At 33.5% G+C, this 27,953-nt stretch overlaps 1 protein-coding gene across 2 annotated transcripts; it reads right to left on the reverse strand.

The window, feature by feature from the left end:
• Positions 1–6,150: 6,150 nt before the first annotated feature.
• Positions 6,151–26,888, reverse strand: LOC110115656 (alternative NAD(P)H-ubiquinone oxidoreductase C1, chloroplastic/mitochondrial). Of its 2 annotated transcripts, none has more exons than XM_020848967.2 (11): positions 26,583–26,888; positions 23,675–23,868; positions 22,762–22,857; positions 20,344–20,410; positions 20,060–20,231; positions 19,074–19,167; positions 12,763–12,978; positions 8,689–9,096; positions 8,275–8,351; positions 6,618–6,721; positions 6,151–6,423 (listed from the first exon to the last, which is right to left on the reverse strand). In XM_020848967.2, exons 1-11 carry the CDS (start codon positions 26,755–26,757, stop codon positions 6,284–6,286), a joined length of 1,743 nt encoding a protein of 580 aa, XP_020704626.1. In that variant the 5' UTR covers positions 26,758–26,888; the 3' UTR covers positions 6,151–6,283. The 2 variants fall into 2 exon arrangements, with proteins under 2 accessions (XP_020704626.1, XP_020704621.1); XM_020848962.2 differs by having other exon boundaries at positions 20,060–20,237; positions 26,583–26,887.
• Positions 26,889–27,953: the final 1,065 nt, after the last annotated feature.

Here is a 27,953-nt window from a genome sequence, read left to right on the forward strand (position 1 = left end):
TTTTATGGCATTCTTTATGAATTACATGAGCTTTCTATGATATCTATGAAAAATAATTATATTCCTACGATAATTTATATTAGCATGATCTTAAGAATTAGTGCAAAAGTTAATTATTTTCAATCAAAATTTTTTATATTCTAAACTAATTTGTTATCATAAAAATCTTACAAATTGATTGAATATATGTATAACAACAACTACAACAAATCTTTATCTCATTACGTTGAGCCATTGAGGTACAAAAATTCTCTCCATTGTATCTTATTAAGACTTAGGCTTTGTTTGGGACGACTTTCTTCCTGCTTCTTAAAACTACTTTTTTTGTAAAAAAAATTAAAAAACTATTACTAGAAATCCGCTTTAAGAAGCAGTAAGAAAGCCATCCCAAACAAAGCCTTAATTTGGAATGACTTTCTTACTTCTTCTAAAGTAACTTTCTAATACAAAATTTAAATTTTTTTTACTAAAATACTGCTTTAAAAAGCTGTAAGAAAGTCATTCCAAATGAAGCCTAACTTTATTTGAGACATCTTTCTTATTTTCTAGTAGTACAAAAATTAAAATTTTTATACTAAAAAATTACTTTAATAAGCAGCAAGAAAGTCATCCCAAACAAAGCCTAACTTTATTTGAGACAGCTTTCTTACAATTTTGCTTTTCATACAACTACAATTTCTATTGGATTATTACCATTTCATTGTTTTCAATATTTTTTTACTAAAAAATTGCTTATTACAATGACTTAAAAAAAAAAAAATTTCTCCACAACTTTATAACCAACTTTATAAAAAATTGCAACCATTTCACACAGACCTTAAGAGTCAAGTTCTCATTTGAATCTAATAAAAAATGTTTATTTTTAATATTATAAACAAATTTTTTTAAGGTCTAACTCTACCCTATATATAAATATATATTTAATTATTTTTTTATTTGTTTGGATTAGATTATGTATGATTATCCCCATTGTACCATAAAACATTGAATATTATCAAATTGGTAGAATTAAACAAACCTACCAAATCGGACCAATTAGTTGAATCATGCCATTATTTTTTGCTCAGAGTTTTAGTATTGTTGGGAGTCAAAAAGGGATATAATTATTTTTCATTTTCTTTCACTCTCATAGACCCATAATTGTAGATAAGATAAGATTTTTAATTAAATCTGCACTTAAGCTAATAATCCGTAAGCATAAGACTTTAAATTAACATTTATACGAAGAAAAACAAAACCTTCAGCCATTAAAATAATCAAGCAGCCATTATTGGTTGGTTGCTCCATAACGAAGTTCTTTGTTTTTGAGTGTAACGTCGTTGCTAATGATTAGTTGTCAATGATTTCTGTAAGACTCATTGGCATGAAAAACTAAGTTTGTTACAGCGTCAACATCATTAAAATAAAATAAAAAAATCTGATGCTATTAGCTGTTTAGATGCCATAACTCAGAATTTATGATTTTAATTAACAAAATATGACATTGGGATTGGATGATATATTATAAAATTTATTATTTAAAGAGATATATAAGTGATTTAAGATAACGAAGATTTCATTTGAGATATCTTTCTTATTATTTTTTAAAATTATTTTTTAATAAAAAAATATAGTAATAATGCTTTAAAAAGCAATAGTAAAACTATGCCAAATGAAACCTAAATATTCTAATCTCTCTCCCTCTCCCCCCAAAATTTGCAGAGGCTATCATCCATAATTAAGATTCACGAAACCAGCACAATTAACAACATAAATTACTATTAGCGACGCACACCTGCATTAGCCTCTTCCATTACTTTCTGAAGCTCAGCTCCTGTCTGCCAGTTCTCCTGCAGCTTTCAGAGTTCACATGGCTACCTTTATCCTGATTAGGCTTCGTTTGAGACGTCTTCTTACTGCTTCTTAAAACAACTTTCTAGTACAAAAATTTAAATTTTTGTACTAAAAAGCTGATTTAAGAAACAGCGGAAAGAAAGCCGGTCCCAAATAAAGCCTAAATCTCTACCGCTACTACTACCTTGTGGCATTTATGTAAATTCCTTTTCTACTACTTCATCTAGTATAAATGTATCTACTGTATCCAGTATTAACCCCCAATTTTCTAGTTGGCTTCTTCTTAACAAGAATCTAGCAGTTGCTCTCTTCTCCACAATCTCCCTATCCTTGCTGCCCTAAATTATTAACTTGGATTCTTGTCATTTCCAACTGGACAACTCTTGAACGCCGACTATTCTCTACAAATTGTTGTAGAGTTATACAACTCAAGAATAAACACTTCACTCTCTCACTATGTGAAATTAGTCCATGACTGATTATCTCTCCACTGTAAATGTTTGGTGGACACATTGCTACTTCTGGTGGTACCATCGACACGAAGATATTATCCAATATATCTTAAATAGTCTACCTACTAACTATCAAGCCTTAACAACCATCTGAACAAAGGTCACACCCATTTCTTTGGATGATTTATGTGCTCTTCTCTGTAGTGAGAAAGTCATTCTTGCAACAGATGCCACCAAAGAACTCTTCCTGATGAATAAATCAACACCTGATATGCAGTTTACTCTCGCCACCACAAGGGGTTGTGGCCGCGGCCATCAGCCTTTCATCTTTGCAGACGATATGCAAATTCTTTCGTTGCTTCCAGGGGCAGTCACATCAGAAGTCCCATGTAATGTCAAATCTGTAGAAAAAAAAGGACATTGCCTTTTCTTGCCGGCACCATGCAAACCTACAATACACTCCTTAGCACCGCACACATTGCTAGCTGAATCGTCATCTCCTACTGATACTCCATAGTATTTAGACAGTGGAGCCTCTGCTCACTTAACACCCAACCTACATTCCTTGCAGAATGCCTCAACATATCAAGGATCCGATCAAGTTCTTATTGGCAATGGTACTACTCTTCCAATCAATCATTCCGGCAAAGGTCTTCTACCTACACCTTCCCATATGCTCACTCTCCCCTCTCTGTTACATGTTCTACATTTATCCCACAAACTTCTCTCCATGTCTAAACTTGTAGCTGATAACAATTGTTATATCTTATTTGACTCCTTTGGTTATGTTATAAAGGATCGGAATACACATCAGCCTCTTCCCCAAGGACCCCACCTTAATGGACTCTATTTGATCCCCACCGGTTTTAACTTCTGCAAATCTCAACAAACTACCACTTTCACTGCATCTACTATCTCCACTCTTTGGCAATGACGATTGGGACATCCAACTCCTGCAACTATCTTTGTTATTGCAAAATCATCTCCTAGTTTATGTATCTCCCTCTCCCCCTCTATATGTACCTCTTGTGCTCTAGCTAAAAGCTACAAGTTACCCTTTAATGAATGTACTACTTGTTCTACAACTCCTTTAGAACTCATTTATGCTATAATGCATGGGGATCTTCCCTTGTTGTTTCTACAAATAGTTTTCATTTTTACTTAATTTTTGTTGATGACTTCTCTCACTACAGCAGGGTGTATCCTATGAAATCTAAATCTGATACTACACCAAACTTCATTCAATTCAAAATTTTCATTGAAAAACATTTACATAAAACTATAAGAACTCTTTGTACTAATGGAGGCGATGAGTTTCTCAATAATACTATTCATTCCTTTCTAGTTCAAAATGGCATCCATCATTAATATACTTGCCCTCACACACCTCAACAAAATGGTATTGCTAAATGTAAGCATCATCACCTTCTAGAAACAGTTCGCACTCTCCTCTGTGATTCCAAATTATCCTACCATTTCTGGATTGATGCTCTTCGTATTGTTGTATACTTTATTAATCATCTAGCATCCCACACTACTTCCCAAAAATCCCCTTTTCAGCTTCCCTATAATAAACTGCCAAATTACTCCCATTTTCGCGTATTTGGTTGTCGCAACTACCCTTGGCTACACCCCTATGCCCCACATAAAATCACACCTCACTCAACTCCCTGTATTTTTCTTGGCTACACCTCAAATAAAAAAGGAAACAAATGTTACAATCCCAATATAGGTCACATTCTTGATTCAAGAAATATTCTCTTTGATGAGTCTACCACAATTCCAATCCCTCCCATTTCTCCAACAGATAACATTCCATTTCTATTTCCTCCCCACTTTCCAAGCTCACCCCACTACCTATTTCATTCACATCTCCTTCTCCTCCAAATAGTCCACTTACCTCTTCTCTACCTCTTATCCTCCTCCAGAATTACTTCCACTTCTTCCACCTCATCTACTTCCCCCACTACCTCTCTATCTTCAGCTCCATAGCACATTAGACACCCAATGATCACCCGCCTCCACATTGGCTCCCTCAAACCTCACTAACCCTGGATCTCAATCATACCATCCTAACCACCCCAACTACCTACATTCCAACAATTAAATTTCCTGAATGGCATCAAGCTATCTCCATTGAATTCAATGCTCTTCAAGCCCAAGGTACATGGATTCTTGTTCCACCTCAACAACATCAAAATGTTATTGGATGTAAATGGATATTCAAAATTAAAAGACATTTCAATGGATCTATTACAAGGCCCGGCTTGTTGCTCAAAGATTTAAACAAGAATATGGTCTTGACTACAATGAAACCTTTAGCTCCGTTGCCAAATCTCCAACGATACGTTTATTTCTCACAATCTCTCTTCATTAAGTGGTCAATCATACAACTTGATATCGCAAATGCATTTCTTCATGGCCGCTTAGATGAAACCATATACATGATCCAACTCCAAGATTTTCAAGATCCACAATATCCCAATCAATATGTCTCCTAAAAAAAGTCCTTTATGGTCCCAAACAAGCTCCTCGCCAATGGTTTTCCTACACTTTCCTCTTATCTCATTCTTCAAGGCTTTCATTCCAGTTCAATCGATTCGTCCCTCATGATCTACAACACTAATAACATTCGCATCTACATTCTTATCTATGTTGATGATATCCTTCTAACAGGTAATGATCAATGCTTCATCACTAAACTTTTCCAAAAACTTCAGCGATGGTTCAATATGAGAAACTTAGGCAATGTGTCGGCTCCTTGGTATTGATGTGACTATGACAAACAACTCCTACCATCTCTCTTGGCACACATACCATGGAACTCTTAAAGCTGGTATGAAAAACTGCAACCCCCTTCTTAACCCCTTATCTTCCAAACTACCCATAGCTCCTGAACTACAAAACCCTTTTCACAACACTTCATTGTTTCAACAGCTGTCCGGCTCCCTTCAATACCTTACTTCAACTCGCCCCAATATTGCCTTTTCCCTTAATAGAATTTTCCAACACATGCATAACCCGTTGGATTGCCATTTTCATCTCCTTAAACGCAAACTCAGGTACTTAAAAGGAACATTCACATATGATCTTCTTCTCCAACAAGGTAATCTCCAACTTCAAGCTTTCCCAAACTCCGACTAGGCCGGTGATGATACATATCACAAATAAACTACATATTTTTTTGTTTATCTTGGCCCTAATCTCATTACATTGAGCCTGAAAAAATAAATCATTGTTGCTCGATCCTCTACCGAAGTTGAATATAGGTCACTTGCCGCTAACACCACCGAAATTATTTGTCTTCGTCGCACTGCAACGACTTCTCGCTCGATACAACCCCTCTGTTTTGCGACAAATTCTCAGCTCTGTCCATTGCAAATAATCTCATTTTTCATGCAAGGACAAAACATATTGAGATCGATCACCATTTCATTCGCGAAGCCATTAATTCTCATCTTATTACTATCCAACACATCTCCTCTACTGACCAGATAGTTGACATCTTCACCAAGGCCTTACCCAACTCTACATTCTCTGATCTCAAGAGCAAGTTGACGGCCTACACTTCCCCTCAACTTGAGGGGCAGTATTAGCCACGCACACCTGCATTAGCCTCCTCCATTACTTTCTACAGCTCAACTCCTGTCTGCAATTTGCCTGCAGCTTTTCAGAGTTCACATGCCTGCCTTTATCTTTGATTAAATCTCTACCGCTACTTTTTAACAACATGACATTTATGTAAATTCCTTTTCTACTACTTCATCTAGTATAAATATATTTATTGTATTCAGGATTAACTAGTCTGTATTCAATACAGCTGCTATACCCTGAGCAATATAAGTATTCTAACAATTACTAATTATTAGAGAACAACGCAATCATGATGCCAATAACCTTAATGTGAAACTATTTGGTTGTAAATAAGAACATATGAGACCATTTAGAACAACCTGACAAAGATATATGCTGTATTGATAATAAATAAATCCACAACACTAAGAAAGTGAGAGAGCATTAGCTATGGTGGTTTGTAGAGAAGCAACGGTATCAACTGCAGCTTTAGTTAGCCAACTGATCCCGACTTTGAGTCGATGCTCATCGGTAGGCAATCTCCAGAGATAAGCCAATTTCCTTGCTGTAATGCAGAAAGCAACCATGATAAATAAATAAGGCTTTGTTTGGGATAACTTTCTTACTTCTTCTTAAAGTAACTTTTTAGTTCAAAAAATAAAAATTATGTACTAAAAAGCTGCTTTATGAAGTAGTAAGAAAGCTGTCCCAAACGAAACCTAAATCTGATACTGAAATGAATTGGAGATGCGAAGTTACCAGTATGTCCAATGGGTCCGTCCAAAGTAAAGCCGTCTATAAAGCTTGGTGAGACTGCAGCATCATTTCTTCCAAGGGTCATCATTTCTCCAAGATTCTGGAAACTGGACATCCAATGAGCAGAGCTTGTTACTATGGTGGTTAAGCAGCTTCTCACAATGAAGCAATGTTCATTTTAGCATCACATTGTACTTATCAAGCTTCAGTATTTTCATCTGCAACTTTGTTTTTTTTTTTTAAAGCACCCGCAGATTGAACAATTGAATCCGGAGCTTTTCAAGATTCAGATGTTCATTTGGATTTTTCTCTGGGTTTCAAACAAACCTCCAGTGTATATATATTATCCCATCTACCCTCTATATTAGTATATCTTTTGTCATAAATTGTACATATCAATGATAACAATCTTTTTACCTAATTATCAACTAATTGCGATCTCTTCACAAATATATATATATATATATATATATATATATGGTGATTTATCTCTTGAAACTAACAAATAGAGGGTTTGAAAGGTAAAATGAGAAATATGAACTTGGGAAGCCAAAAGCTTTGCCTAAAAAATATAGCAGCTCCACTCTCCCTTCTTCATCCAAAACAACAAAAGGTAAATTTTACGAACTCAATAAAGGTTAGAGGGCAGGCCTGGAGTAGTTAGGTGGTTCTATTATAACATGCAAGTCATAAATTTGAGTCATGGAAACTTTCTTTTCCTATACAGGGGTAAAGAGGCATCATCAATCCCATCTCAAACCATACACAAGTAGGAGCATCATGAACTGGGTATGCCTTCAAGAAAATGATTTAAGTCATTAAATTATGAAAGTTTTGATAATGATATTTTTGTATGCAATGCTCAATCAAAAATAGAAATATAAATATTTATAAGATATTTCACATCCTTACAAATTAAATTTTATGATAATTTGCCAAAGAAAAATTGCTTTGAATTTCAAATAACTGGCTCAATCATTGTGATATCCTAATTATGTGTGACAACCACCAACCTCTTTTCTTGCAAAGAAACAAGTGACCCCCATGTAATGGACTCTTTCTGTTCGTTCCAAAGTAATGGCCCCTTCAAACAATTTTCATTAATTTGGCATCTATTCTTTCATTTTTCTACATTCTTTCTCAAGTTAGAGGTTAGATATTAGTCTACACATTTATCAATAAGGAATTCAAAACTAGATTCGAACAATCCTTAGTAAGGATCTCTGTAATTTGCATGGAGGCAAGACTAAAAAAGCTTATAATTCAAGCTTCAAGCTTTTCTATTCTAAAATGATGGTTAACCTCAATATGCTCGGTTCAAGCTTCAAGCATTATTCACACTTTAAAGAGCACTAGTAACTTAATCGGAGATGTTGTCCATTTTGCTAAATAACTAAAGGTAAAGTAACTGTGATTAATGAAGACATTCATACAAGACAAAGGATGCTTGGATTTCAGGGTATTTAAAAAGAAACTGTAAACCACATTCCATCTCAATTCTCAACGAATTAATATAATAAAAAAAAGACCGTGATTTTTCATAAAAAATTTGTCAACCAAATCTCTGTCCTCTATAATTAACTGGGCTAGTTTTTCCTCAGCCAAAATAATTTAAAAGCCAGATTTCATTTAAACCAGGAAGCTTTAATGATATACGCACCGAAATGGTAAAAGAGGTCGATCATTAATAGCTGCCCAAAGATTCCAACCAGCAAAATCCGCTTGCTGAAATGCAACCTAGAACAATTTTGAACCAAAAGTTATTTCAAAATAATTATCAAAATATAGAAATGTTATGATAAGTCAATGAAAAAGTCAAGTGCGAGCCTGTGCATTCATCCCACTACATTGCAGATGCACAGCAAACAGGTGATAACTGTGCCATTAAACGAAACAAAAGTGCCAGTGCGTGCAAATTTGCAAAGAACTTGCACAGACATGCATGATAAGTACAAAGCCAAAGATCTACCAGAATGAACACTAAAAGCAATACTAAAGCCATTAGAAATTTCAAATAACTTATATACACAGAATGCTCACTCAATGTGATGATCATAAATAAGAATCACCATACTTGTGCAGTTGCAGGAAGCAACTTTCCAGATGAATCCCTCATAGCTGCAGAGTCCCCTATTGCAAATATTCTAGGATGACCTTTTACACGGAGAGTTTCATCAGTTTCTGCTTGTCCCCTTCCATTAAGTGGTAGTGCACGAGGCTGTTCAGAAGGTTCCAGCTCAGGCACAAGAGGTTTGGAGCCCACAGTCCATAAAACCAAATCTGCCTCGAGAATCTGACTCTGCAGACCTCTCTGAGCGGGTTTTAGCTCCAAAATATATTTACTGAGTGTTTTTACTTCATTATCAACACTTATTTCTTGTTCAGCACCTATAAACACAGCTGAATCTTTACTAGGAGGAGCTTCAATAATAGAGCTCACAAAATAACCCAAGAGAAGCTTAGTGTTTCGAGATGAAAGAACCTGTAGAATAATAGCAACCTATAAGAATAACACCATTATTCCATGAGAGATGCATATTACATAGAAAAAAATTCTTAGTTAAAGAAAATTTATGGAGAACCACCCTCATCATAATTATACATACACCAACAGTTCCGGTTGGCTTTGCATATTTTCCTTATTTTCTCATTCCTTGAGTGTTGCAAATGATGCTAATTCTAGTTATCTCAACTCTTTGCACAAACTCTAATTAATATAATATCAATTTAGCATATCAAACTAAGAGAAAAAGCTCAAAATAATCTCCCGACCATTTGTTTGTATTTAATTTAATCATAGAATATTACATTTCTCCAATTTGGTCCATCGATTATATAAAATTGATTTAGTCCATCGATTATACAAAATTGATCTCTAATGATCCTGGAAGTAGAAATTGGGATACAAAATGACCAAATTTAGTCCCTCGATAAAACAAAATTGATCCCAATTTTAGTCTTTGAGAACAAATAGAATCAATTATGTATGGTTAGAGGACTAAATTGGAGAAAAATTACTCTATAACTACATTGAACACATACAAATAGTTAGGGGACCATTTTGAGCTTTTAACGTATAAAAATACAAATGTTCATCTTCAGCATATAAATAAATATTTCATAGACTAAAAACTACATAAATTCAAAGAAGATGAGTGAATTTAAGGGCTGGATTACCTTTTCTATTTCTTACTACAACAACAACAACAACATCAAGCCTTTATCCCACTACGTGGGGTCGGCTACATGAATCCTTTTTCTCCATTGTCCTATTAAAAATCAAATTCTCGTTTAAATCTAATAAAGAAAGGTCATTCCTAATATTTTCTAACCAAGACTTTTTAGGTCTACCCCTACCTTTCTTAACATAAGTCAAATCTAATACCTCTACTCTCCTAACCGGGTCATCGGAAGGCCGCCGTTTTATGTGACCAAAACCATCTAAGGCGACTTTCTCTAATCTTATCTTCTACTGGAGCTACTCCAACCTTTTCACGTATATGCTCATTTCGTATCCTATCTCTAAGGGTAAAGCCACTCATCCACATGAGCATCCTCATCTCTTGCTACACTTAACTTAGTATTATGCTTCTCTTTTAATGGCCAACATTCGGCGCCATAAAGCCTTGCAGGCCTCACTACATCTTATAGAATTTTCCCTTAAGTTTGAGGGGTACAATTTTATCAATAACAAACCCGATGCAATTCCTCCACTTTAACCATCCCTGATTCTGCCTGATAATATCCCCATCTAATTTCACATCACTCTGAACAATAGATCCAAGATATCTAAAACGTTACTCTTATTAATGGACTTATCGCCCAAGTCACAATCCCTTCACTAGGTCTATACTACATAAATATTACACTCCATATATTCCGTTTTAGATCTTTACTAAGCGAAAACTTTAAATCTAAGGTTTGACCTCCATAATTCAGTTTACCTCACTCCCCCTCTCTAGTCTTATCACAAGAATAATATCATCAGCAAAAGCATACACCACAGTGACATCCTCTTGCAAGTCTAGTGAGAACATCCATGACTAAAGCAAAAAATATGGGCTTAAGGCTGATCCTTGATGTAACCCACAAATAGGGAAATACTTGGTCAATCACCTTGTGTTTGAACACAGTAATAGCTCCTGCATACATATCTTTAATGATTTGAATATAAGCATTTTGACTCCTTTCTTTTTAGAACTCTCCATTAGCATTTCTCTGGGAACTTTATCATATGCTTTTTCTAAATCAATAAATATCATATGTAGATCATCCTTATTTTCTCTATATTTCTCCATCAAACATCTTAATAAATGTATGGCTTCCATAGTCGACCTACCCGGCATGATCCAAATTGATTTTGAGAAATATTAGTATCACGCCGCAACCTATGCTCCATAACTCGCTCCAAAGTTTTTAAAGTATGATCACGATTAACTTAATACCTCTATAATTCGCACAATCTGTCCATCACCTTTATTCTTAAAAATAGGAATTAACGCTCATTCTCCACTCATCTGGCATCTTTTTAGTCTTCAAAATGTATTAACAAAGTTTGAGTAAGCCATGAAATTCCTTCATCTCCACCAGCATTTCCACACCCTCTATTGGAATATCATACAGGTCCAAAGGCTTTTGCACTTGCATCTTCTTTAAGCCTCTCCTAACTTAAGTTTATACTATCTCTAGGGGGCCGATAAAAACTAACATAATCCAGTTGTATCGTTCCAATTTAGAGGTAGGTAAGGGTCATTAGTAGTCAATACATTATTTATACATAATCTTCAATTAAAAAGTTTAAGCAAAATATCTTCATGCCATCTTTGTTGAATATCATATTCTAAGAAAAGTATTTTTTGATCTTCATCTTTAATACACTTCACTTGAACTAAAACCTTACTACTCCTATCTCTTTGTTTGGCTAACTTATACATATATCTTTCTCCCTCTTTAGTATCTAATCTATTCTATCTCTTACTAAATTAATAAAAAAATTTCAAGTTCCAAAATCCTTCAATCACCATTGTTCCGCTCTAACTGATTATCAGTGTTTATCTGACACAGATATCTAGCTAAATATAGTTAATCACCATGGTGACCTCATTATGCGGCTGTGCTTATCTCTCATTCATCAAATAATTATAGCATCATTCCTTTCAGAAGGTTTATTATATTGTTCAGACATAACAGTGCCAAAATGAAATGTCAGACATTCAGTTTTGAAGTACAGAAAATTGTAAAACAACTTTGCACATCTAACAGCAAAGCTGCTTTGCACGTAGTAGCTGCCTGAAAGTAAAATCTCTCTTCATATGGGACATTAATCTGATAGCACTGGAAATTTTTCATGATAATTCCAAATTGTTCATTGGTGAAAATCTCTCGTGTTTCAAACATTATGCTGTAAAGATTTGGTCTTGTTTCCAGTTAATTAATAGGCTTTCATGGTGAAGAATATTGTATGTATTTGGAAAGCCATTCAGAAAGTTTTAATAAGTAAAAACCAGTTGGAAAGCTTTAAAATAAATTAAAACTAAAAACATTCAATGTATTAAAAAGATAAATCATATTTCATTTAAATCAAAATTATTATTTTTTAGACTTTTGTCAAGTTATAACTATGCCAATGGTTGTCATTGAACGTCAGAAGAAAAGTTTTGCTTTGCTTCAGAATGCTGCCTTATAATGGTGTCTTCTAAAACCTCAAGTAAATAAACGTATCTATGCACAGTCCATTCATTGTAGTTACAGTGGAAATGTCAGCTCATTCAGGTGTACATTCTCTATGCCATTTAATTTGGTTGATCATTATACACAAGACCGATAAATTCAAGTAATAAAGATTCCGCAATAAAACTACCGACTTCCCGCGACTCAGTTTTACATCTTATCGCAGGATTACCTTGCTTCTTAACCAGAGTATGCCTAGAAATTGATGATAAACTTATTGCTATAAGGCAAGGTGAATACGTAACATAGGAATTATTACACATTTAGGCATGCAGATTCATATAAATTTTTGTTTAGATTTTCTTTCACAACAATTATAGCTTCCTTGAGATGTTTAAATAATTCAAAATGCAGTGATCATCCTAGATTAAGCTGAAGCTTTACTCCCAAACCAACATATTAGAAGAAGTGATCATACTTTTAAAGCAGCTTCTCTATTTCCAAAGGGTGCAGTTGGACAGATGGAAGTTTCAACATTGATTGCTTGAACTATTCCCCGACCTTTTAATCTCTCGGATATTGTGGCAGCTAGCTCTACTCCAGAGTAACCACACCCAACAATAGCAACACTTATAGTAGAAGAATCTTTGCTGAATTGCTCCCTTTCCAACATCCTCAACTTGTCATCAACTTTCTGCATTCATTACTTGTCAAACTATAAGACCAATTAATTGGTGCTTCCGCAGGAATCAGAAGAAGCATATATAGGTAGCAAAAATACAACAAAAGTGGTTAAACAGAATCATGATTTTCATAAATTAAAAAAGAAGAAATTATGTTAAACATAAATTCAGTCTAAAACATTTCAATTGAGCTCTCTTAAGTGCAAATTGTCATGATCCATTTAGACGGTACAAGAAAGCAGTAAATACAGTATTTTTTGCTCTTGTTACTTTGTTTTTTTTTTTTTTTTGAGATTTTCAAAGGAGTAAGTTAGGTCTTGAGGTTTGACCCGTCCAAGGATGCCCTGTTCCAAACATTAATTATTTACCCAGCAAAACATGACATTCTCTTTCTCTAAAATGGAAAGAAAACAATCAGCTGATTTGTAAAGCATTGGAGGGCAATAAGAATTCAAGATTAAAAATGCCATTTTTCAAACCATGACTCATAGTTTGTTTGCATCCTGTTCACAAGCATATTTGCTTTTGACAAGCAGTAGTTTAAAAACATGAACCAGATATACATAAACATAAAGCACAAAAATGCATTAACAACAATTAAATGAAAAATAAGTTCGTTTTAAGAATGCATAATCAACAAGAAATTACTAGATTTCTAGCAGTTCGTCAGTACCAACCACAATGGTATCACACAAGAAATTGTTAATTTTTCTATGTTAGGTTAGGTCTAGTTTAAGAATTCCTGCAAAAAATAGCAGGCTTTTTCACCCAGATTTTTTTGTTTGCAGATGTAATGAGTGGTATCGTTCGTTTTTTCCGCTTTTGAAAATCTTTAGGTTATGCTTAGTTTGTTTTTGTTTTCCCAAAGAAATAGAAATGTTTGATAAAATGTGCCAAAATGTAAATATGTTTGTTATCTTTCATGAAAACAAAAACATAATCTTACATCATATGGGACTATAAACCAAGCAATCCTATATGGATTATAAACTTTTTGAATAAATGATACTACAGCACGCAATAATTTAAATTACATAAGCCAATTTTATATTAATTTTGAATACAATAATACTAAAATTGTTCTAAAAAAAAAAGTGCAAATACAATTTTAGCATAATAATAACAATATCCTATAACTTAGAACTTCGACTAAACACCAGGAACAAAAGATAATGTTATGTTTAAATAGTAGAAGTATCGAAGGTTAATCATCAAGTCAATAGGGAGGCCAACCTTGAATTATTGTTATAGATTTAATCATTAATTTGTCAATTGAACCTAATAAACTTGCTTGTCGCTCAAGTTCCATACTTGACCTCATGCCCTAGTTTTGCTCCATGCTTCGTCCATTGGCCTCGCACCCATGCACATGATGCGCATCATGTGCCTTATTACTCATGCACTTCTCACTTACACTAATAGAAACTCAACTGATCGGTTCATGTAATAGCTCATTCTTTAATCTAGTAAAATAATTTTTCAAGAGTCATTATAAGTCTAATTTGCAAACTATGTATATTATTGTGCTTTAATTATAATAATTTCTCCAAATTTAAAGAGCAGTGTAGATATGAAAACAAGAAGCGTCTGATTTAATTTCAATTCCTTGAGAAGTTAACACATATCAGTATAAGTGAGTTTTCTAAAATCGTTAGGTGTCCATTTTGCAAATTAATTTTAGCAGAGCATTCTAGACATATTAGGATATTTTATGAATATTTTTTTATAATTTTTGGATCCCTATATTTAAAGATATAAAAGAATTTATAAGAATTTCACACTAAAAATTGAACAACAACAACAACAACAACAACATCAAGCCTTTATCCCACTACGTGGGGTCGGCTACATGAATCCTTTTTCTCCATTGTGTCCTATTAAAAGCTAAATTCTCGTTTAAATCTAATAAAGAAAGGTCATTCCTAATATTTTCTAACCAAGTCTTTTTAGGTCTACCCCTACCTTTCTTAACACAAGTCAAATCTAATACCTCTACTCTCTTAACTGGGTCGTCGGAAGGCCGCCTTTTTATGTGACCAAACCATCTAAGGCGACTCTCTCTAATCTTATCTTCTACTGGAGCTACTCCAACCTTTTCACGTATATGCTCATTTCGTATCCTATCTCTAAGGGTAAAGCCACTCATCCATCTAAGCATCCTCATCTCTGCCACACTTAACTTAGTTAAATTGAACAATTAACATAATTAATTTTATGTCCTTAAGACATTTTTTTAAAAAACATCCATTTCTATTAATAGAATTTTACATAAGTCATTTCCTATTTATCATTTTTTAACAGATAGCAGAAGAGAGAAATTGCGAAGAAAAAGAGAGGGGAATTAGAGAGAAACCTAAGGTTCAGCAATCGTAGAGCTGTTTTTGTCGTCCGATCCAACTAAGAAATTTGTTCGTCTCAAGATAGGCTACTATTATCATACCTTTGATTTCAATGATCATATTTATTTTATATTTTATGAATTTTAATTTGATCAAACTTACAAAAGTTTCGATATATTTATTTTTAGCAAACTTTCACTGTGTAACTTTTAGTATGTTATAATTTTAATCACTCTGCACATATTGACAAGAATATGTTGAATTTTCACATAGTACTTTTATATTTTGGGGGGGACATTTCTTAACTTAAAATTTTAGATAAATGTGAAAATTGGATAAATAATTATCAAATCTCATAATATTAATGTATGACATGTATACTTGTTACAGTAGATATATACATGGTGAAAAATAGTATTTCGACAATTTTTATAAATTTCATTAATTTTGGTTCATATGCAAATTTTATATGCATTAATATGATACAGTGAACTAAACATTGAGCATAATATCACTTGTTTGCTAATTGATATATTATATATGTTGTGATATGTATGCATGTAAGAAATGCTAGTCAGAAATGATTGGCTGATTAGGTAAACTAAAGACATGTTTACTTTATATAAGAGGGTGAGCTGTCAAGCTTTCTTTTAAAATGAGGTATTATAACCCTAAATAGTATGAAAAGGGAGACACAAGAAGACAAATTGATATGATATGATACACCAACAGACAGGAAGTGACGACTTCTTATATCACAATCATCTAATTTAAATGACATGTGATATGATTGATTCCTGAAAACATGACTAATATGATTGAGATTGATTCTCATAGGGTTAGCCTTTAGGACTAGATACAGAAAAAATTTCACAATTAGTTTGATATCTTTTCTTACTTAGAGTGCTTGCATATGCATATATATAATATATATGATATTGATAGACCGGTCCAGCCAGTCCACACAGGACCGGCTCACATTAAATGGGGCGGAACTCTTCCGCCCCCTAGATGCGCCGAACGCAATCGCAAGCCGCAGGAGCCGATTTTGGAAGGATTTGGAAGGAATTTTGGGAGGGAAATTGAATGTAGGGATTGTTTAGGGAATTCCTTTTGATTTGTATGCATTAAATAGTTTGTTTCCTAGGGTTAGGGCATCTTGAATTTGGCTGAAATTTGAGATATCTTAGATTTAGGTTTTCATTGGGCTCTAGTGGCGTCTAGAGATTTGGGAGAGATCGATCCTCATCTCGAATTGAGGATCAAGTGTATCTTGCTATTTTTCGTGTTCCTTTCATCAAATAATACAAATTATCAACTGTTTTTTGTGATTTTGTGCGGATTTTTGTGAAGAATTCTCGCTGTTTTCCGAAGATTGATAGAAAATATTTGAGATCTACAAGTGTTTCCTATCAGATATACATGCATAGCATAGATATTATATGGCATGCATATGATAATGACATGTGTATGACATAATAAAATGCTATATAAATTATTTTGTAGCAATTGGGCATAGATTTTAAAGAACTTATTGATCATTTTTTACTTGGTTACTGATCAATATTTTTAACATATACAGTTGTACTGATGTTTATTAATCATATGACATGTTATTATTTCATTGATTGTTACATGTTTTTACAGTTATATGTTCATATTGATAATGATTGAATGATTATATGCATATTGTTCACACTGTCTTGCAATAATTTCAATTGTAGGTTCTGAAAACCTACTGAGCTGTTATCTTACTATGTGGTTTTATACATTTAAGGGACATGATCTAATGGAGAGAGAACATATTTGGGATTCAAGTTTTATTTTCTTTCTATATTTTCTCTAGCTTTATTCTTTTGTAGTGAGGAAATTAGAAAGTTGAAATGAATGTAATGATTGGTCTTCTAGCTTCTGTATATGAATTTTGAAGGATGAATACAGTTTTATATTTTGATGTATATAATTTTTAATTATTTCCCATGGATCAGTTTATATTGATGAATTTATAAAAACTCTAATTGATTAATTAAAAGATTAAAATGCTTCCCATCTTGGGGCATTACAGTCCATGCCCCATTCGTTATCCTCTTGGTCATGCATAGTGGGCTCTCGTCAGTTCTCTGGCCCTGATGCCTCGTGGGGTCAGCGTACTATTTTTCCTATGCTCGATTTGGTTGGCTTTTGAACTGAGCTCCTCTTGGTGGCCCTCTCGCTACCTTCACTCCCTTTTCTCCCATTTATTGTCGATTTTTGTTCATCCTTGCAAATCCGACATCGTGCTTGATCAATTCCTTTGGTTTCAAATGGTGCCACAACTACCATTATGTTATTGATCATGCATTATAGGCTTTCACACATTCACTCTTAGGTTAGGCTAACTCATAACATAGAACCCACCTAGTCTATGATTCCAGTGAGAGAGCAGTGAATGAGCATATTGATCTCATCACTAGATATAGGCAATTGACTTAGACACTTTTATGGTCAGCCTTTAGTTTGCTGATGCCTAGCATGTTATGCCATTTTTGTAAAGTTTGCATATAGTTTAGAAGCAACACACTAAGGTAGATAACCTAGACAGACTTCAGACACACTTAGGCACTTTCTCCATCTAATCAGTCTAGGACATGTCTATCTTCTCATCATTTGGAAGGACATATTGCACATTTACATGAAAACATGAATTGACTGGTATTCTTGACCTAGGCAGAGCGTAAGTCCAGGTTACAATCTTCTCTACAATATTGAGAAGATAGTTGGGCCCTTCTTGGTCACATGCAATTAAAATGTAAGTCTCACGTTTAACAAATTCTCTACCACATTGAGAAGTCCAATCTAAGTTGCTATTGGAGCATAATTTATATTTGTCAGTCTAGGCCTAGGTCAACACCCTTGGTCTATGAGGACTACTTAGATAAGGTACCTCATGGTTTCTAACAAATGATCCTCAGGCTACCACTTGACTAAGTAGACTAAAGGCATCAATGAATTTGGGACGAAAGAATCATAGGATCTTGACCAAGGGCTTCTACCCACTTGATAGGTTAGTCCTCACTTCCTGATCGTCACTCATTTTGGCTTTCACTTTATCAAACTTATATCAATCACTATTCAATTTGAACACAATAATTGACTTTTTAATAGAGAGTGTTATGGGATACACTCAAGATGTAATTAACCTTAAGAGCTTGCTTCTTCGAAAAATCTCAACCCCTGGGATTAAAATAAATCTTGCTTGGAGCCACATTCCTTGTTGGGGAAATCCCTATGGGACATAAACTTAATATGCCTTCCATTGATCCTCGTAGCCTATATAGCATATTGATCAACAAAAGTTTGTCTTCTACAGTTCTACTGTAGTGTCGCAAGTGTCTTTTGATGTCTACAATTAGTTTTTAATTTTTTTAAATTTTGTATGGCTATATAGACTCCTAGATTTAGTCAACAATACATCAAGGGATTTTCCTCAAACAGTTAAACAATAGAGTAGTCAGGTGAAATTTTTCTTTATTTTAAACAATTCAAGGAGTACAGCTCTATAGCATGATCCATGTAATAACAAGCATCGGTGGAGAACATAAGTTCTAAACTCAAGTAACACATGCATCAAAGGTGGCAAACAGTCAATGGGGAAGAAAAACTCTCAGCCCAACTATATTTATTGACAAGATGGAACCAAAATGCTGCCTACTGTGGTATGGCCAAAAGGGTCATTCCCAAATTCTAGGATATAATGCTAGATGAAGAAGCGCCAGAAGCTATCTTACAATGGCATCCTCAAGAGTTGAGAAAGGATAGGCAAATTCAGCTGAACCTGGCACAACATCTAGCTTGGCTGCTGCTCCTAAAGCCAGCACCAACCTGGCTGACCATATGAAATGAATATAGTTAGTGTTTGGACAAAAAGGAAGAAGATATTTGAAAATAGACCATCCTAGCGTTTGTTTTCCTAATTTTAATGGATTAAGTGGAAAAACGGAAAACCATGATGCATGATAAACCAGTCTAATGAAAAGGACAACATAAGAAAAAATAATTCTGTGAATAACTACTACATTTTGAATACATCATCTCTAGAAGATAATCTTCAGAAACATTTAAAATATATTTAAGAACATTAAACAATAAAATTAAGTTATATTCACGCAATCAAACGCTGGCAATGAAAAATATTATGCAAGTGGAAGGAGAATAACTTCTAAAAAATAGAGGTTATTAATTAAATAGGGCAAAACTACCCATGGTTCCAACCAACCAAGGGTGCCGTGATAGTTTGCAAGTGGAACTTTGACTGTATGGTGTACAAGCTCCTTGGAAAGGTAAACAAGAACCTCTCTTAAATAAACTGAGTTGTTTTTATATGGTAAACACGCAAACCCGGAAACGTGCAAGAAGAAGGGGTTCTCATGTCATTGATATCCATTTGTGTCTCTCACATGCCGGAAAGAAGAAGTATGTGTCAATCACCAGCTGAAAGGGACAAGTATATGTCACTTACAAGCCAGAATTCGGAAATCATGAAGGCTGTACTTCTTAAGCTAATTAACAATATCTAGGTCAAACAAGGATTGAGTTTATCATCTAAGGCAACATAATTCACATTGTAGAAAACAAATCAAATGCATCAGTTATGTATAAACAATGGCCATATATTCAAGAAACAATGACCATGCATAGTACTTATGATAACATTGTTATTGAAACATGTCAGGTCACTAGTAAACAAAACTTCAAAATAGAGATTGCATACTACCAGTCATATTCAACTAGGACACCGCTTTCAAGAAGCACAGTTCCTCCAGGACCATTCTTCCCGGGGTTATCCAAGTGATCAGATGGTCGCAGAAGCTTTACTTTATCTTTAATAAAATGAGCGCTAGTGCTTTTCAACAGTTCCGTAAATGATGGTGCAATTTCCCATGGATCTACTTCTGACGTACCATTTACAAGAGAATTAGTAAAGTAGAAAATAGTAAAAGTAATGAACAGCTACAATAATAAAATGGAAGTTAAGACTATGATGCAAGATTCCATTACCTCCTGATAGAAGCTCGTAAAGCAGGGGCTTAAAAACAAATTTATCTGACTGATCAACAAGTAGAACCTGGTTTTCCATTAAATTGTTAAATGTAATCTCCAAATTTCATGGTGAAATTAAGATCTTAATGAGGAAAAAGTAAACTTTGTGAGCAAAAAGATGCTATATGCATTCACGGTAAGGAAGAACTTGAAGAATGTTAACAGAAATAAGCAAAACTAGCCAACTAAATTATGTTCCAATAAACTAAAATTTCATATATCTTCATCAATGATTTACCAAGATTGAGTTTTGATAATGTAATTGATAAACTATTGATGATCAACATATATAACTTTGCTTGAGGGAGAGTAAAAAAAAAAACTTGAATTCATGACCGGCACATCTGTATCTATAATAATATAATAATTCAAAATAACAATTCTTCATCTATAGCTATTCAGAATCCGTGGATGACACATCATCTACAACTATAATACCCAAAAGGTTCAAAAATAAATATAAGCATAAATTTCCTATAAACATCAACTTATTGTCATTAATTCTAAGGTTAGCATAGGACTGTTGTGGAGACTATTGTTAGCTATTGTAAATGGCTGAAATCAACTGTATTGCTGAAATCAGTAAAAAAAATGGAAGGAAAAGCTGAAAGCAGGGAAAGAGAAGAAAGGAAGGGAGTTAAGTAGAATAAAGAGAAATTTGGTAGAGGTGGTGTACAAAAGAAAAAGAAAATAGGATCTAGAAAAACAAATTCATAGTAAGGTGAAATACCCAAAAAATGTCATAGAAAATAGTAAAAATTTTATATATTTGCAAGTTCATATTTGTTATGTTTATAATAACATTTATTTCAATTTATTCCAGTTTATTTATGTATAAATGGTTAATTCATTAAGTAGTGATTACAATAGCACACTGTATGATTGTGAAAAATGTATGATATGAAAATATGAAATAGGTCATATATAGGGGATAAGCTCGCGCAAGTAAAAGCGAAAGTCCTAACGAGGTAAGCCTACACTCTCGAATTCTAAAAGTTGAGAATTCAAATACAACCTTGAATGAGAGAGCAGTTTCAATACTAAAAATTGGGAATTCAGACCTAGCCTTGAATTATAAAGCTGGAATGGTGCAAAAGTTAAAGTCATCATATGACTTATATAAAGGCGTTGAATAGGAAACAAATCAGAAAGTGGAATTATGCATTTCTTATATCTAATTTGAAAATTTACATGTATTTTAAATTAATTGCCAATATATTTATTATTTCTTATACATTCATTGCATATTACGTTGAACTCTAGCTCATTAACAATGATTATACTATAGGAAAGGAGGAATCAGTATGGCACTAGACATAAAGGGTGACTGAAATTTTTGTATACATACACTTTTTGGTGTACAAAGAAATATGAATAGGAGCTGTACAAACACTTTTAGGGATGTAAATAAATTTTTAAAAGTTTACTAAAGCTTTATATTTCATTTGAGGTGTGCATTTGTTTGAGATATTTTGCATATGTTTCATGTCATAAATTATAAAAAATTAGATATATTAGGATAGTCTGAATAGGCCACTTCTTACTCATCTGATTATGACAGAAGTGGTTCAGAATGGGTTTTAAGTAAGAAGAATATTTGTTCATATTCTCCTTCTCTGTTACATTTTAAATTGATTATAAAAGGTCAAAATGAGATGTGACAACAACAATCTAAATTATGGACCGTAACATTCCATTCCAGGGAGATCTCATCAAAAAGAAAAATAATCCATGTTGTTTCCTCTTGTTTTCAATTTATCTTGTATATTTAAGTTTGCATTCCAAAGATTGGTTTTCAAATTTGTTTCTTTACTAAATAGTTGTCTCTCTATATATTTCCATACATTTTTTCATCCTTTTTAACACAAAATAAGTCAATTCAATCATAAAATCTCCAATTTTTTACTCACTTCTCATTCTAATGTTTAACAGGATCCCTGCTATGAATACTTTCTTATTGATCAGCTCAATGCAAAAATCACATACATTGTAAAAATCTCGCTTACATAAAACCAAATTTATTCTTGAAAACGAACTTGATTTTTCAAAGTCTACATTCCATCACTTTCTCCTTTAGCTTCATCATCTGTCTCTTAAGTTTCAGTACAATATAAGAAAAAAAAGAGTAACAAATGGAAATTGATGGTAGAATTCTGGAAGTTGTTATTATCCTCTTCAACTTCATTGAAAAAAAAAAAGATGAAGCAAACAATGCTATGCCAATGACATACACTACATTATTCTTAAACAAAAAAATAAAACAATACAATGGGGAAAATTTCTTTAAAAAGCAATTTGTGTGTAGCAGCTAATCATCTCATTGCAATTACCGAATGTTCAGATATGAGTTCTAGATAAAAAAAAAGCTAATTCTACCTGTGGTTTCTTATCATCAGTCCATACAAGTGATTCAAGTCTTAGAGCAGTGTACAAGCCCCCAAATCCGCCTCCTAAAATACATATCCGTGGCTTCTGCAGCAAAGAAATAGCACAACTCTTGACCACAAAACAAACACTTCCTGTTTCTCATATATAAATGAAACAGTGCTTCAAGCTAACAAAATCAACACAAATTATATGCTTAATTCAATATGAAAAATGAGCCGCATTAGAACAAAAGTCAATAACATAAAAAAAGAGAAGTAAAAATTCACATATAATATTGAAAATTAAACCTGTTAAAGGTTTACGCATATGTTTATAGCATTATAAATGATATTTGTGAAAATAATTGTATGTCTGTCCATTATTTAGCTTAGGATTCGCTTCCTCAAAACAAATGTTCCTCCCATGATATGGGATCAACCACACAAATCCAGAACAATACCTCCAAACCACTAAAAGTTAGGCTGTTATGTGTCATAAAAAAGAGAGTATTCCACATTCTACGCCTGGGAGCTGAGCTTTTGTGAAACACAGCTATGGAGATTAGACTGATCTATTATGCATTGGACATCATCTCCAGCATCAGAATGAAACTAATCAGCACTGTTTCAAAATGTGCACATTCCACAAGCACAGATTTCACATCACAACTCATGCTGTCCTCACAGAGCTTCTATTCAATGAAATGTTTTATCAAACCTCAAAGTGAGCATAAAACTGACAAAATAACAATATGATTAAAGCTGAATGTAAACGCTTCAAACTATATCCTTGTTAACTACTTCTTGTATCTTACATAATAACATTAACATTTCAAACAATGACTAGGACAAGTAAAGACTGATTTATAACCACATTGAACCTTTAAATTGATAAATGACTTTCGTTTATCATGGATAATGACCTGGTTATCTGGCCATCTGTATGAATTTTGTACTGTTTCTCCTTCTGATGTGTAACAAACAAATCTGTCCATGCTTGTTCGTCCTAATGAACTACTGCAGAACAAACTTGCAGGGGGAGGAGAAAAGAATGCTAGTTTGCCAGCATACCCACTTAAACACCTCAGATTAAGTTTATGCCGCTGGCCTGCTGATCCTGAAAAAATCCATGAAAGAATGCTGCCATTAAAGCCTCAATAAACAATTAGGCATCCAAACAGTAGCAAAAGGAATTCATAATGTCAATAATTACTTCTTAAATTAGCACACTTTGATAAATTTAGCCAGAAAAACAATGCTACCATTAAAAGGAGCTTTGTATTCTACCTAGGAAGCAAGAAAACTTTCAAATAGCTTTCATGTCTATGTCAGACACAAAACATCTTTGACACCCCCTAACACATGTATTATAAGTTGAAATTTGTGTTAGAAGCATTTTAAGATAAAATAACGTTCCAACACAGGTCAGATCTGGCCTGACATAGTCCGGACAACCTACAAGGACATGCACGTGAGGGATAGCTGGCCCATGAGAAATCAACACAGAAACAAAATATATATAACAATTGACAATGATTAATTAATGCTAATGTGTTAGTATTACTAACAAATGACAATGGTCACATGTGATAAAGCATTTTTTATTACTAATAGAGTTTGTTTTTTGTTTTGTTATTATTAAGCTTATTTTGAAGTTTATGTATATAATATTACACTTCACCAGGTTATATTTTTATTAAAAAACTACAATTAATTACATATTTTATATTAATAATCTATTAAATATAACATTCTCTCCCTTTCATGTTGTATCCTATTTTTTACAGTTGTCATGCCAGCATGGTCATGTCATTTCATGTTTGTATGATAGTGTTCGTGTCTATGCTTCATCAAATTCTACCAATATGATTTTCTAACAATTTATTGTTCTCTTTTAATCAAACCATTGAATTCCTTTCATTGAATGTACCACTCAATTGAAAAACATTTAACCTATTTTCCATTTAGGAATTGTTTGGTTCAATGCTATTTTGATAATAGTGTTATCTAGATAACAATGTCATCTATCAAATGCAAGATGTCTAGCTCAAAGTTATATTACTTACCAATGCAATGTTATCAAGACATCAACTATGATGTTAATGTTTCTTTTGGCATCTATTTAGTTTAGTCATTAGATAGTTCAACATCTAGATGCCGGCAGATTTGGTGGCCATCTAAAAGTATCTAAATAGAACATGAATTTCATTTATGAAATTATTATTTGAAGATTCCAGCACCAAGCAGTTGATATCTACAAATAATATAACATGAAATAGAAGATGTCAGCGAATCAAGCAGTCACTTAATAAGCAACATTTTTTTAACTTTGAATTTAAATTCATGGCAATAGCTAATCACAAACACAATTTTAAAGATAGATTGAAAAAAAAAACTTGATCAAAGTTTCTCATAACAAGAACACATGTTGAGTATCCAAACTCTAAGTTCAACTTTAAAAGACAAAAACTTACAACAAGTAATAAATGCTTTTGTGCTGTTGTTAAATTTGTATGTTTTTTCTACAATTTTGACTTCATATTTTATACGTTCACAAGTAACAAAGAAGGTGAATTATTAACAGAAGTTGAGCCATACAAGGCTAAATTTTTTTGTAATTATAAGAGTGTTGTTATAACATACATAAGATTTTCATTTTATTTTTTCTTACCAAAACTTGATACAACTCCAGAAAATTCACATTATCAACATGGAACTCAAGGGAATATATGAATTGAAAATTTTCAAAATTAAATTCAAGATCATCTGAACTCCAATTTCAACAAACTAATAGTCAAACTAAACATATTGATAACATGAACATATTGATGCTAAAAATGATCAAATCCAGCTCCAAATGAGCTTAAATCAAACACTGGAATTATATTTCAAAACTTTTGAACATAAATTGATTGATCAAATGATTTCCAATTATAGCATGCTTACAGTCAATCAAGCAGCTACGAGATCAATCTAACGAGTTCAAGATCACTTGACTATAATTGCCTAACATAATTAAGGCATTCAAATATTTGATGATTGATTTATGATCAAGGGAAACAATATGGATCATATAATAGAGTGCTTTGTATTCAGGCTGAATTTACCAAAATGCTCATCTAAGAAACTCTATAAATAGGGCTTCATTCTCTACAAAAATGAAGGTGAAAAAAGCTAAAAGAGCTAAAGGGTTCTCTTGCATTTTTCGGCTACAACGACCACCAGAAATCACTGCCACCGTCTTCAAACTCCTATCAAGATATAAATATGTTGTTGGGTTTTTAACTATCAGCCCATGAACATCAGATTTCTATAATTCCTACGAGAAATCTCTAACAATTATTCTTAATTGTAAATAACCCTAACTTTTTCAAGTATGAGGAAGAGAGGATTCTTGTATTCTACTCAATAGTCGATTATTACAATCAAGTCAGGCCCCATGATTTTACTCCTTCCTAAATTTTACACGTAAATAATTTTGTGGTTTACCAAAACTTTTATGTGTGTGCTTGATTTTCGTGCAATGTCAAGACACTAAACTCCAACTTTAGGGTTATAAATTTTCTAGCACATAACAAAACTTCTTACAGTTATTGTATGCAAAAGAAAATTGGAATTACTTTTTATTCTTCATTCATATGAGACTATTCCTCCCAACCAAATGAAGCTCAACTGATGAAGGTGCATTATAGCTAGTTAATGTAAAGTAGGCATCCTTCCATCAAGAGAAGAATCAAATACCACTAGCTAAAGCCAGAAAACTAAGAGGAATGGTACTTTAAGGACACATTAGGAGGGAAACCCTCCAAACGGCGCATCAACGAATAATACCTATGATTGACCGCAAGGAACCAGCTGAAGTAACAGTAAGCGAAGAACGATACAGGGTTCTTCCCTTTCTGTTTGTTTTTTGAACCGCTACTCTCGGGCGGTTCAAGGGAGAGCCTCTTAGCAATGCGTGAAAGGACCAACCAGCAACCGTTTGGGTTTGGGCAGTCACTTCCATGGATGGCGACGGATCTCCGGCGATGGGCCAACACCCTAGCAGAGAAAAGTATCGAGGTTGGCGTTAAAGCGTGCAAGAGGCGATTGCACGTTTACGGGGACGAACGAGGCCACGTTTGTTTTATTTCATGAAAGCGATATCGAGCAAGAAAGGTTGGGCATTTATTGGGATTTTCAGAAGCCGCGAATTAGCCCATAACTCTATGATCTGCTTCAAGGAACTTAATGGGCCTGTCTAATATTTTATAAGGATTAAGGTGCTATTTGATAGCTAAAATATTTATAGTAATATTTAATCAGAGGGTTGAAACAATGTAATCAATTTAATAAATCTATTAAATTTATCAACATAGGCATGATTGAATTTTATAGTAATATTTAATTTATTTAACATTTATTTGCCAATTTGAATTTCCAAGAATGATTATGAATAGAAATTTTAGATTTCACGATGAAAATATAATTTTGTTTTAAAAAAAACTGAGAAAATTCAATGAAGGAATAAAAAGGGTTTTTTGTTAAATGATTATTTCTTTCTATAATCAGCATAAAACTTGTTGAATAATTATGACATGAATACTTTAATACAATATGATAATTTCTTAAAATTCACTATACCTCTTAGTTTCGTAGTAAGATCTATAGGAAGATATAGCTCAAAGAAACTTAATAGGAAATGTTTTGTTTTAGATTTTGATGTAGTGGATCGTCGGAAGATGCGACCTGCAAGAAGGATTTGGGGTTTTCCCAATCCAGGGAAGAAGAAGAAGAAGCTTTCCAAAGCTTAACAAGGGATAATATTATTCAATGCTTCAAAACCTTACATTAGCTACTATTTAAAGAGGAAGATAGAACTATCTAGAGTAAGGAGGTAAACTAGTCCCTAAGCACAATAAAAGCTAAGATGTTCCTACATCATTCTCCCCATGTGTCAAAAAGCTCGACTCCGTCGAGGCACGTTATTAGAAAGGAGGTAGGGTGGCAAACAAATTCCGGGATCGAAAACTTTGAATGCAGACTTTAAAATTACCAGATGAAGAGGCTTCCTCCAAGCCAAGTAATAATTGCTCTCGGCACCATTACTGTCATCAACTTCGTTGGATTTGCTGCCCATTATCTTACATATATTACTGCCCTCATTGATCACAAGCTCATTTAACTGGACAAAGTCGGTACTCGCAGTGGTGCAATAATCAA

The sequence above is a fragment of the Dendrobium catenatum genome, unplaced genomic scaffold (genome assembly GCF_001605985.2).
Source record: "Dendrobium catenatum unplaced genomic scaffold, ASM160598v2 fragScaff_scaffold_67, whole genome shotgun sequence".
Taxonomy (NCBI): Eukaryota; Viridiplantae; Streptophyta; class Magnoliopsida; order Asparagales; family Orchidaceae; genus Dendrobium; species Dendrobium catenatum.

Coding starts and splice junctions, on each gene's coding strand:
- LOC110115656 (XM_020848962.2), bottom strand. CDS start 26,757: ATGGAAGTGACTGCCCAAACCCAAACGGTTGCTGGTTGGTCCTTTCAC. Junction 8,352..8,688: donor TGCTTCCTGCAACTGCACAA/GTATGGTGATTC, acceptor AAATTGTTCTAG/GTTGCATTTCAGCAAGCGGA. Junction 6,424..6,617: donor CGGACCCATTGGACATACTG/GTAACTTCGCAT, acceptor TCTGCATTACAG/CAAGGAAATTGGCTTATCTC.